Source organism: Betta splendens, chromosome 7, assembly GCF_900634795.4.
Source record: "Betta splendens chromosome 7, fBetSpl5.4, whole genome shotgun sequence".
Lineage (NCBI taxonomy): Eukaryota > Metazoa > Chordata > Actinopteri > Anabantiformes > Osphronemidae > Betta > Betta splendens.
In genome coordinates this window covers 12,498,413-12,511,626 of record NC_040887.2, presented here as the reverse complement: position 1 = coordinate 12,511,626, position 13,214 = coordinate 12,498,413, and the positions used below count along the sequence as shown (strand labels likewise).

The window sequence follows — 13,214 nt, the reverse complement described above, 5'->3', positions numbered from 1 at the left end:
TTGTTTAATACCTGTATGATCCTATGATTCATGTCACGCTACTATTATTATTCATAAGCAGCCATGAAATTATAAAAAACAGATCCAACTTCCTGTTCCTGGGACGGTAGAAAAACCTCTTTACTGGTGTGACAAAAAAAAAAAAAATGTAAGAGCGTGTCATGGACTGGTCGCTAAAGGGAAGTACAGCCAGACATTTCGCAGACTGTAGTAGCAATAATTAGCTACCTTTTCCCTGACTGTGGCTCATTACAAGTCCAGGGAGAGAAGCAAGGATGGGGAAATGGGGTATTGTTAAATTCAGCTTAATTAAAGCAGCCAATTAAAATACTTATCACATTAGTCAGGTTTGCTCTAGAGAATCTACGTATTTAACTAGTTAAAAATGTAGAAAAGAGCAGATTACTATCTATCACTGCTTATTAGACGGCCGTGTGCTCGCTCATGTACATGTGTGAGTTGGCAAGTGTGTGTCAGGCTCCAGGGGATAATATCTCCTTACTTTTGGAACAGCAAATGAGTTTGTGAATGTGTGTGTGTGTGTGTGTGTGTGTGTGTGTGTGTGTGTGTGTGTGTGTGTGTGTGTGTGTGTGTGTGTGTGTGTGTGTAACTGAGTGTCCATGTGCAGCTCACCTCACGTTTCCTTCCATGTAGGTGGCAGCTTGATGAAATTGCTCCTTGCTCTGTTCGTATCTCTCCTGATTCTGAAGACATACAGGAGGACATTAAGAAAAGGGATCAGTTGAAGGATCATGTTGTGACTTCTCGAGATGTCAAACTCAATTTCAATAAATTCTAAGTACAACACTCAAAGTATGGGGTTAAAGTTTTCAAGTTTTATTTTCCTCCCAAGGATCCTTCTATTATTCATCTCCCAGCAAAAGTAATGCTCAGCAGTAATGAGTAGCATTACTTATACATTTTTTAAAAAGTCGTGATTTCTGACTTTGCAGCTTGCCTGGTGAGCCTCAAACCCAAAGCAAGCAGACAGTGGTATTATGATAAAACAAGCAGCTAATCCACAACAACTGCAGCCTCTCTTCTACTGATCTCCTTAGCTTAGGCTCCCTAGCACCCAGCATCCCCTCCCAAATATTGAACCAACAAACTGCACCAGCTGCGCACGCAAGGATGACTTGGTATGAAAAGAAATTAAAAGCTTGACGGAAAGTAAGACAGAAATAAAGAAAAAGAAACAGCAGAAGGCAGAAAGTAAACGGCTGGGGAACGAGACACGGAAATGGAGAGAGATTTGACCCGCCACTAATTGACGATGTGAAGAATTGCAGGCTCGAAACACGGTCCATGCAACGTTGTGGGGGACATGACTGAGTACATCCACAGAGACGTGCCGCATGCACGCGCGTCCTCTGCTTAATTTCCCTCATTGTGAAACTGTGTGCATGTGCTTGAAGCTAATTCCCGTTTAGACTTTGGCATAAATAAATGTAGGCATGCTCTTAATCATACATTTGCATATCAATACGTCTGTCTGCTCCACCAGTCACTGGATGTCTCAGTAAAAGGAATGACAGAAAGCACTTTTACAGTTTTTAATCAGAGCAAGGTTCTAAAATAAGTCTATTGTTGTCACCAAATGTCATAACAGTCATCAGCACTTTAGTTTATTGAGTCTGTATGAAAACAGACTGAATTCATGATTAACACATGCCAACAACAGAAATGGACAGAAAATTAAATCACCACTAAATGTACATTTGTGCCTTTGCAAAACAGATTAAAGGTTGCTCACTGAGCCCAAGTGGATAATGCTTGATTATGGATGTATTTTTAACAAATGCTAATTACGTTCGGTTCATACATCACGCCTCGCCTCAGGTGTGTTTTGAAACATCTTGCCAAAACGCCATAAAGATATAAAGCATAGAGCTTAACTGACGAGGAGAGGAAAATCAGCTTGTTGACAATACACAGCGTCGACCCTGTGATTTTACGGAGGAAAGGTTTGTATTGTGATCACTGTTGTGCATCAAAACATCATTTCTGGATGTGTCATTTATTTTCCTTTATTTTCTGAACATAAGCAGGTTTATATAGTACTGACTTCTGAGCCCATGATTCCCCATATACTCACATCAGATGCTGGGTATATAAAATCAAAGTCAATTTTGCCTCAAGAGGAATGATTCTTTTACTGTACCTCACTTAAAGGAATAAAGAACTAAGTGTGTCATTGGCGGTTGCTACGGTCACGCCAGTGAATTAAAGGCTGTTTGTGGGATTTCTGATCAGGCAGCTGTCATCTGCGATGTATCTTTATACACCAGCACTGAGCCATCATCACTCAACATACAGTTTTCTATCCGCTCCTATTCATTTGTGTCTCAGAAAGCAGATACATTTTTGTAAACACTACATTCTCTGCAGAAACACGACTACCAAGCAATAAAGACTTTAAACCTTATATTTAGGATGCAATATTCATCTCACACATTTTTAGTATGACTTCAACTGTGCAGTGCAAGGCATAAGTAACGTTCTGAGGCCCTGTGATTGACTGGCAACCTGTCCGGATGTGTGAAAGTACAGACCTTAGGCTTGAGCAGACTTTTTGTATTAGCATCGTATACTTAATATGCACAAGTACTTGATTTATCCCATGGGGACAATGGCTGTATCAAATTCCATGATGTGATACAGTCCAAAAGAAAATGCACTCTCACTCAAGATTAAAAAAAGACGTCATCCAGGGAATATGAACATCTGTCAGACATGAAATGGCAGGTAAACAGTACTAGTATTGAGATATTGGCCAAAATAACAGCCAAATGTCAGCTGATCCCCACATTGACAACACGTGGGTCCTGACAGTATTTAGTACAGCTTATCCTGAATCGTTCAGCTGTCAGACCTTTGACTGAAGTTTGACTGAAGACTGACCACCTGTAGTTTCTTCAATGTGACTTCCATGCCTGCCTACCTACTCATTACGCTCACCCACTACCACCATTACACCCTCTTCTCTCTTTCTGTCAATCTTACTGGGTTTCCTTCTAAGAGTAAACTCTACTTCAGTCAGAACAAGTGGTCAAAATGTCTTTGTTGCACCGATGCTTCTCTGCTCGAATTGAAAGCGTAATGAAATACAATGACAATAAATGTAAGTTTAATATTTTGAGGGGATGGATAATTACTGGATAAAAGTGGTAAAAAGAAATGTTTCAAAGATGAAAAAAAGTACCAAGAAAAACTTGGCCACTGTGTAGCAACAACAGCTTGTTAGCAGTGAAAAGGTGCGACAGCTGTACTTTCAGGTCCTTAGCCATCAATAGCCAAACAGGTTTTTACTTCCCTACTGATTATGATTGCAGCCATTTTTCCAGGCTGTCTAAACACAATTTCAATAACACTTTGACTGTGGGAAAGCAAGTTCTTAAATCTAGGGCTCGCAACTTGTGGGAGTCAGTGGCAAACTTCAAAATAGTTCTATTTACTTTTTTTTTTAAATCGCTCAGTGGTTTTAAAACATCACACACAGGCGTGGTCACAACAGGCAGTGACGAGATCTGAAAGCTGTGGCATGCTGTAAACATGCACACAGCATGCATGGAAAATACAAACACAAACGCAGGAGTAGATTTTAAAAAAGCTTAACTTTTGCACACATCATGAAGATAATGGTAAAGTGCTAGAAAGCGTTGCCTCTCGCACACAAACACACACAGGCTGCTCTTTGATCCAGCTGTAAAAGGAGCAGTCTTTTAACCCCTACACACTCCTACCTCAACTAACCTTTTGGTCTGAGCCATCGGTGGCAACAGCAATCAGTGAACAACACAAAAGACTTCTCTACGGTTTCACACTGTTGACCCTGGGCTCTGTGTGGGCCTGTGCGTATGTATGTTGTGTGTGGGAGCTCAGAGATAAGTCGCTCTGTAATATTCCATGTCCTATACACTGAGATATACTGCACATGCTTTCATCTAGCAAAGCTCTATTTTCGCTTGTAGATCTTCTATTCGTCTCCTATATGGAGGGGTTACAGAAGTCACTAATGGAAAATCTGGTCACCTGCTCTTACTAACAACACTTCTAGCATCAGCTGTGACTCGCACACAGACAACAGCTACATACGGTACACGTTGGCAAGAACTTCACATATACGTCAGTAAACTAAACAACCACAACCTGCGTTAAATATTTTGCTCTAGAATCCCCTAAAAGCTCCCGCTGTATTTTGACTTGTCAGGCAGAGTAACCGCTGTGATCAATTTACTGGCAAGTCAGGGTGTTCGCTTATTATCAACTCAAAAAGACATAGCAGGAAAAGCTCTCCGTTCAATGTACATACTCAAGTGTTTATCTCTTTGTTCTTTACTCGCTCCATCACCTGTCAGTAATCCAACTGTAAAAAATGACAGTTCCACATCCCTGCGTAGGAATAAAGGATAAAGAAGGTGATTATACGCTAATAACAGCAACATACATGTGAATATTACTACACTAATGTAGCATTTCTTTTAATTGGTCCCTCTGAATCCTACACACTGCACCTGTTAATTGCACATGCTTAATTGGCTGGGAGTAGGTTGATCTCACCAAGTGTTTACCACAGTTGCGGAATGTACACAAGCATTTTTCTTCCTACCGAGGGAAAAATAATGAGGCGACTGGAATGTTAGCCACAACTCTGCAATGTTTAGTAACGATAACTTGTTATGAAACTCATATCTTCATCTCCAGATGGGTGCAGCCGCAGTGGAAATATTGCTAACAAGCTAAACTAATAAGCAGATTCGAAGCCCTCGGTGCAGCATATTGAGCAGATAGCGTTTTAGCGGATGAAAGCGTTAAACTTTGACTCGGTCTACACAGGGCCCAGAGTGGAGGCATTTCCATAAGAAAGTGCAACGTAGGGAAAAAAGTTGACTTTTTTTACAACGGTATTCTTTAAAAACTCAAGTTCCTATTTTGAAGGTCAAACTGGCTTTCGTCATATTTGCATCCCACAGGCGTGTGGCGTGTGTGTATTTCTAAAACCATATGTATGTTAATATACAGCACACAATGAGTGTGTACATGCGGTCGTAAATAAGTCTTCTGCATCTGTTTGGCCTGGATTAAAAGCAATGCCACTGGCACTATGTGGAGCAAATCAGTGTGCGCGTGTGTATTTAATGTGCAGATATTTCTGTTGCGCTACGTGGAGGCCCCCGCCGACAATGTGTCAAGCAACCTGTCAGACTTGGAGGAGGATTATTATCTCTTTCTGTACGCTCTATTTCCACCAGCTTCAAACCAGACTGTGACAGGAGTGTGTGTGTGTGTGTGTGTGTGTGTGTGTGTGTGTGTGTACTGTAGCAGGAGAGGAGTAAAAGACAAAAGTGAATCCAGACAGATATTAAAAGGCTGCTGATGGAACTAACTATAGATAGATTGTCCATATCATGTACACATGTACTGCTAAGTGAAGACAGGTGTGTCATCCAACAGGCCGACCACTGGGCTAATACAATACACTAGAATATGGTCTTTTTAGGTGTTTTTGTTTCATGCTTATAAATAATGTATATTCTCTTAACAGAATGTTAGAACCAAGACTAAATTATAGCTACAGCATTTTTTCTTTTGACAAATGATTTCCATACCTACATAAGCAGAGAGCTGTTAGCGCTACAGTAACCGTGTTTTATCCAACCAATACATGACCATGGATTTCTTCTTCCTGTGGACTCCGGCGGGCAGATAATTGGCCTTTAGCTGTGAGTTTGTTACTTCACAGTCCTCTGACAAAGTCCAGCTGGCGACCACATCATAAAATGTTTGAGGAGTTGAACAGATTAAACCACAGTGCAATGTGGTTTGTAATTAGGTCCGCAAACACGCTGAGCCTTGCAGATAGACCCACAAACTCATACATTTACATTTACAGTACATATGCAACTAAATATACAGTATGCATGCAAAACACATCCCTGCCTGTCTCCCTGTTAGCCACACAGAGGACTGCCTACAAACATCCTAAGCTCAACAGCAAACACAGCTTGCGCTACCCGTATGTCAGCCTGCCAGTCTTCTACCCCCTCTGCAAACCCAACCTGTTACTAATGAGACCAACTCAAATAACCAGTCATCTGACACCCGGACCTGTGTATGCATTTGTGAGTGGGATTCGAAAAAACTGTAGAAAGTATTCATCAAAGTAATGAATGTTTATTTAGGCCGACTGTGTGGTAATTAGAAGCGATTAGTAATTGGAAGGCAGGAATTGTGTTGCGGTGATGTAAGCCTGCGTGTGTGTGTGTTGGTCTGTTATCCAAACTAAAACCGCATCAAAACTAAAGAAAGCAAAACAAAAAATAAAGCACGAGCCTCCGTCTTGCCATCACCAGAGTCTAACAGAAAAAGACTGGACATGCAGAGTTTCAAAAAGCCCAAACTTTGGGTTTAACCACACAGAAAAAAAGCCAATTGCTGGAGTCGGTGACTATATCGGCTTATTGTAGCTTATGGCAGACACTAAACGCGACCTCATCCACAAACATAAGATTTATTCTAACCTTGGCTTGAGAATTCTATGTGCACTTTACAATAGCAGTCAGACACTGGTAGATTGGCTACATGCTGTAGCAGAGGGAAGAAGTAAAAGGTTAAATGAATGAAAGACTGAAGCTCCACAGGGAAGAGCAGAACTCTGACGTAGCCGTCGCCCCGTGCGACTCCGTCTGCTCCCAACACTCCCTTGGCACGACAGGCTTGAATTAGTCGTGGTAAACAGAACATAATACTTTTACACATTATGTGCTGTAAAGGTCTTCTTCGACTAAGAACCGGAGGAGCGCTTTCCCCAGAGAGCCTGTGGAAAGGTTCTCCTTGTGTGGCGCCCGAGACTCAACTCGAGACCAGCTTCCACCTTTTCTGCCCGGTAAATGTCAGACAGATAGATGAAAGGGAATCAAAGGGCTTGTAAGGGCTCTCTGGAGATGCATAGGCTGGCTAAAATCCCTGCTGCCTTTTGAATCACATTTACAGACACACCCTGCAGAACGCTTTTTAATACAGATTTTTATGTTCTGCATTATTCTGAATAAGAAGGTTTATATTTGCCTTAATATAAAGTATAAAATATAAGCAGTTGTGTGTTTATTGCGATACCTACTGTATCAAACCTTTCACATTGACCATTCAAGAGCAGGAGTGTGAGGCCGGCCGGGGCAGTGTGATTGAGCAGACAGACAGAGCGCTGCACTTTACTAGGAACAAGGTGTCCTGGAACGTATCGCTATGACGTGCAACTGGTTGAATGAAGGCAGTTGAAAAAGGTCAGGTACGTTTTGCTGACCTCAACGGTTGTGTGACTTGACCTCAATCTTGCTCCAACACTAACCAGTTTTTATCCAATACATCTCTTCATTGAATAGGTAAACATCATGTTAACGTGATTTTCATTCTCTGTAACTTTGATACATTCCATTGCTGATTAAATATGCAATTACAAAAAATTTTTCTGGGAGTGTGGGTGTTAGCATTGAAAACTGGAAGCGTCTCAGTGCCTGCATCTTTGTGATTGTACATTAGCAAGTGTCTTTAGGCACAGGGTTTGTATGAGGTCTGTCCAAGGCTGAGAGTTGTGTGCTTGCATTCATGTATCTTCAGTTTGGACTTTGGTACCGCAGTTGAAGCCTCTAATGAAGTCTGTGTACTGTATGTGTGTAGACCTGCATGTGTGTACACGACGCACCCTCTTCTCCAGTTGTGCCAGCTGCTCCTTGTAGAAGGCATCCAGCGCTTTCAGCTGTGAATCTTTCTTCTGCAGTTGCTGAGCCTGCAAAAGGATACAGACACACAGAAGGTTACACACCGTGTACTGCTGTTTTCCCCAATATAAGATACAAGACTAGTGAGGTCCTTCATAGCAGTTCTGGGTTTGCTTGTTGTTATTTTATGTTTTTCCATTAAAAGGTATAGGACACAAATGTATTCATTAAAAAACAAATAAACAGTAAAACAAAGAATATGCATATGGTCACACTTTGCATGCACAGGTTACATGGAATATTGGTGCAATACTGAAAAACACCAGCACACAAAGGTTGAGATTTTATCAGTCTGCAGGTGTGGTCAATGTTATTAACAGACAGCTAAACAAAAAAGAAAGCACACATCAAAAGGGATAAAGGAAGAATAATGTGTGTCAGTCAAAAAAAATATAGAAATAAGTATAGAGATGAAGCGGCTGAAGGGAGCTTGGGCACAGAAGGTATGAAGAGCAGCAGAGAGAAAAATAAGGAAGATGTGGGCAGGGAGGAGTTCAATTTGCCTTCTATTCAATCAAATCAGAGGTGTTTTTCCACAGAAACTTTAATTCAGCAATATTTTACTTTTTCAACAGCGAAGGATTCTGGTTTAATAGAAATTATTAACAGTAGAGTAACTCTAATCAGCACATTAATAGCACATTTAAGGTTCTTAAAGTGGGCTCTGGCTGTTCAAGAGGACAACGGGGAAATAAAAGTTAGAAAGCAGCAGGAAAGATTATATGGAGTCCTAGGTTAGTGATGAAGCTTACCATTACGTCTATCTCATCTGCAGACTAGAGAGGTTGGGAAATGCAAAGAAAGAACGAAACGAAGCGCGGTTAGGAAACATGATTAATAAAAATAATTTTCAGTTGCCTACACTTCATTTTTGAGTTTTATAGGACATCAACTGTTCAGCCTCAATGTAAGACCATGACATACTCGGTTCTAATGTAGCAACACTTACCAAGATGTTTCCTCAGCCTATGTTGTTAATCTGTGCCAAACCTTATGGCATCAAAAAGGAATTATTAAGCAAACTTATGTTAACTTGCTAAAGTTCCGAGCAGATGGGTACGTCACATTGGAAGAAGAGTTTAAATAATAACTTCAAACTATCTGAGATTGACTGGCTGTCAGACACTAGGTGAACTATGCCTATGTGAGACATCTTACACATCTGGCAAACCCAGCAAATTAATGCCACTCAATATTTTTAAAGCATTATCGTCACAGGTCTAACAATCAGCGCTCGCACGGAAGAGCAGCGTCTTAAAGAAAAGCAGAGGTGAAGACAGTCTACACGCACAAATGCACACACGAAGCGGGGGGAAGATTCATCATAATTATCAGGGCTGCTGAACGCCAAATCAAATAAGGGCTGATCTTGTGTTTCATAAACAGACCTGAGCCGGAGCGAAACAAAGAGCGCGAGTGCTCCTGATGTCAGAGAGAGTGACTGTCGACTGAAAAGCTGCAGCTGGTGCATGTTAATGCAGGTGGAAATTGTTCATGTGTTAATTTTTTGTGTTAGACAAGTATCAGTTTGGCGGGGATTAAGCAGAATGAGAGCGGCTTTAATTAAAAAAAAACACAGCTCTCCCTCCTATCTGTGTCTGTGTGTTGGTACCGTTTTAATTTGCAGACCGAGGGAAAAAAGAAAAACAGTGAGTGAATCAGATGATTCCTCTGGTGTCCCTCCAGGGACCTGCAAGTCTATGGTAGATAACAGGCAGCCAGGCATGACTTTACACGCACTACACATACAGACACGCACAGACGCACTCTCTCACACACACACACACACACACACACACACACACACACACACACACACACACACACACACACACACACACACACACACACACACACACACACACACACACACACAGTGTGGCTGAGGCCTGCATGGTGATTAGTCTGTCTCTACCTAGTATACGTGGAATGATCTCTTTAGATTCATCTCTAATGCGTATCAATGGGCCTACCTGTAACAGTCCCTTTAGACTGTGCTTACACTCACATCAGCCCTGCACAAATATAATGCAGTATTTATTTCAGGCAACCCATCTACTCCAATGGTGATGAACCAGAAGGAGCCAGTAAATATAAGCAGGATTCGAAGACAAAACAACAAACCAATGTGGTTGTGGTTCTTATACATATGAGGCAGGTAATATGACTCATTTGGTTGCACTGTACTGTATAGAGCACAAACTCATCCTAATACAAATTGGTCAACCTTGTGGTCAAGAAAGGAGTCGCAAAGCAAAACAAACCTACTCCAGAGTAAATGAAGACAGTTAATGCAGTGATGAGACGCCGCTGCAACATTAGAGCTTTAGAAATGATGGACAGAAAGTCTTTAACCTCTAAGATCTAAGGAGTGAAACAGAAGAGCTTCACTGGGTAAAGATGTTGGCCACGAACTACAGGGATCAAGAGAGGATGTTGATTTGACATCACATTTGAATTAAGATACAAACTGAAATGAATACATTATATTATAATACTTAAACCAGTAATAATAGTTAATAGTTCATTTTCCTTTCTCAATTTACCTTAAGTTAGATTAAATGACAATAAAAAAATTACAAGATCCCATCTGATTAAGATAAAAATGAAACTTAAGAGAATGATCCAACAGCCAAACAAAGTGAAAAAATAACTTCTGGTATTAGGAAGGTGAATAACTGGATGTGGCAGCTGATGCCATGAGCTAAACAGCAGATTGGCTTGCAAACATATTATCATCTTTTCTTCTGCTCCAGTCACATTCTTCATCTGACTCACTTTAGTAGAGAGGCAAAGGTACAATATGAAGCATCTACTGAGAAGGTTCAAATGAAGAAAAAGCAGACAAGCCTAGTGTGGGGGAGAGGAAAATGAGCTAAACACAAGGAGGAAATGAAAGATACACTGAACAGTTAATAAAAGCTTTAATGGCATGTTTGACTAAAGGAGTCACAACCACAACCGACTCGCTAATCCCACTATTCTAGAGGTTTACAACAATAAAGTGACCACTTGGGAACAGCCTACTTAAAGTCCTAACTTTTATATTATAATGTCATTAAAAGTTGTGCTGTTATTCTCTGAGCTTCTGTGTCAAAAAAACACACAGTTGACTCCATGCTGAAATAAAAAGCGTGGGAGCTTTGGCCTCCCCTTGTTTTAGCTTTGCCAGTTAGCTGCAGTTGTCTACATCACGCTGCCAGCTGTACCCTGGCTTGGTCCAAGCAACCCACACTGACATGTTGGTATTGGTCCACTCCACAACAACTGTGGAGCGGTTTACTGGTCACAAGAGGACAACAGCATTATCACAGTGTTTAGGTTTGCACTGCGATATACAGCACACCAAGGCAAGACCACAAAACCACGATGTCATGAGACAGTCAGTCCTGCGAGAACAAAAAAACAGACACTTGCAACAGTGTAATATTTAAATGTGCCCTGTGATAGACTGGAGAACTGTTCAGGGTGTACTCCGCCTCTCGCCCTCAGCAGGCAGTAGAGAATGGATGGATGGATAATATTTAGATCTGATGTATGTCTTATTAGTGGTAATAACTGAGCGAGACAACAGCACTGACTCCTAAGTCTATACCAAGAAGGCGGCACTCCCTTAAAGAACGAAGACAACTCTGCTATACAGCTCTACTCCACCACGGCAACGTCACTGAGTGGGTTCCGAGTCCAGACTGTGGAGACAACAGATGGCGGCTGGCTGAGCTGTTAGTGAACGTGTCTGTCGGGTGGATGCCACAGCGGAACCCGTGAGCAGCCAACATCCTGATCCAGTGCAGAAGGAACACATGAAGAGAGCGCCCGAGGAAGGCAGGCCCACGCCAGCGGTCCAATGGATTATCAGCGCACCACATGGGCACGGAGCGCGGGTGTTTGGGCTCGCGACCGCGCCGTGCGAGCGCACACGCGCGCGGACGCACCCCCCCGTGGGCAGCGTGCGCGCCGCCATCTGATAGCAGCAGCAGTCTGTTCACCCAATCCCTCTTTTTTCACCCCTCTCTTTATTTACTCTGCCACGTTTATTTAACACATAGCTCCCAGCGAGGCAATAAATTAGCACTCAATAATAATCTTACTGATAATTACAGCAAAGCAGCAAAGCAGTAGAATGAGTCGGGACAAAGTGGGCTTCCTCTCCACCTGCCGTCTATGCTGTAGTTTTAGTCTGACTGCTCCCTTACGTACAGTAGTCATTGCAGTGTCTGCATAATGTTAAGTTGCTTATTAAATATTTAATAATCAAATTATTACTATAACCTCGTAGCCTAGTCATGTTTCAACATCATACATGTCACAGGCTGCTTGTTACTCAGTTTGTCCTAGTCTTTGGGGAGATGAGGCACACTCCATGTTAATAACGCGGGTGGCTTTGATGTTCAATGCTCAGTTCAAGTGTCCCAGTGAACCACGGCAGAGAGTCAGCATGCACAACGCCAGGGCCATGAAAATGATGCAGATAGAAGAGGTTCCGCTGCCATTCATTTCCTTTAGACAGCGCTTCTGCCATGACATGACAAAATGTCTTTCATAAAGCTCTATTCAGATGTAATTTCAATTCCGACTTAGCTCGATCTTGAAAGGACTTGATATTTTCACTTCATGATTCATGATGATTCAATGTTCACTCTGACAATAATTCTCATTTGCAGCAACGCTAAGCAGATGCCCTGATCTGACTCTGCACTGAACATGTCAAGAACCCATAATAGTAGAGCATAATTGTAAGCAAACTGTGGTGAGAATCTAAATCTCTGACACTGTTCTATTGGATAACTGCTTCAGTGAGCGATAGTGCCTCGCCTCTTATGTGAAAATATGAGTTTTTGTCAATTACAGGCCACTGTAACTGTGCAAGATACCAGTCGATTTTGCAGCAACACTATCGTTAAAAAAAATGGAGATAGTGGTTATCCACTCTGATGCATGCTCTTTTCCCAGCCTACTCTGTTTTTCTCAGAGTCTGCCGTGCACAGAGATTTACTGGACTTCCTGCCCGTCTGCCTGCTTACTTGGCTCGTCGCGCCGTACTATCTGACAGTGCAGTTGGTGGAAGCTGGCTTTTGAGCACACAGGCAGCCTAATAGCTTTACATGCATAGCCATGTCAGTTCCTGCAGATTACAATTACTGATACAACTGCAGGCTTATCTGCACCTCAGCCTCCTCCTCATCTACCCATTCTTTCCCTCACCACTTTCCCTCCAAATCCTTCAATGCCACTTCTGCCATCGCCTCTTCAGCACCGTCACTCCCCTCTCTCATATCTGGTCCTTTAACCTCTATGTTTTCTCCTTTCAGTCTTACTTCCTTGCCCTCTTTCTTTATCCTTGTTTTTTTCTTTTCAAATACTAAAAGGAACTGTGATTAACTACAAGTATTATCGTCTCCTCGCATGCATATGTGAGTAAACACATTCCTTCAG

General features: G+C 42.0%; 1 protein-coding gene across 2 annotated transcripts in view; it reads right to left on the bottom strand.

Moving 5' to 3' along the window:
• The window catches only part of chchd6a (coiled-coil-helix-coiled-coil-helix domain containing 6a), a 38,991-nt gene that overhangs the window by 17,012 nt on the left and 8,765 nt on the right, over nt 1-13,214 (bottom strand). Inside the window, exons 5-7 of one of the 2 annotated variants that reach the window (XM_029156335.2) lie at nt 8,531-8,554; nt 7,703-7,786; nt 634-704 (exon numbers count right to left, since the gene is read on the bottom strand). In XM_029156335.2, the coding sequence (XP_029012168.1) occupies nt 634-704; nt 7,703-7,786; nt 8,531-8,554 (179 nt within the window). The remainder of the gene's footprint in view (nt 1-633; nt 705-7,702; nt 7,787-8,530; nt 8,555-13,214) is intronic. The other variant, XM_029156336.3, reaches the window with a different exon arrangement.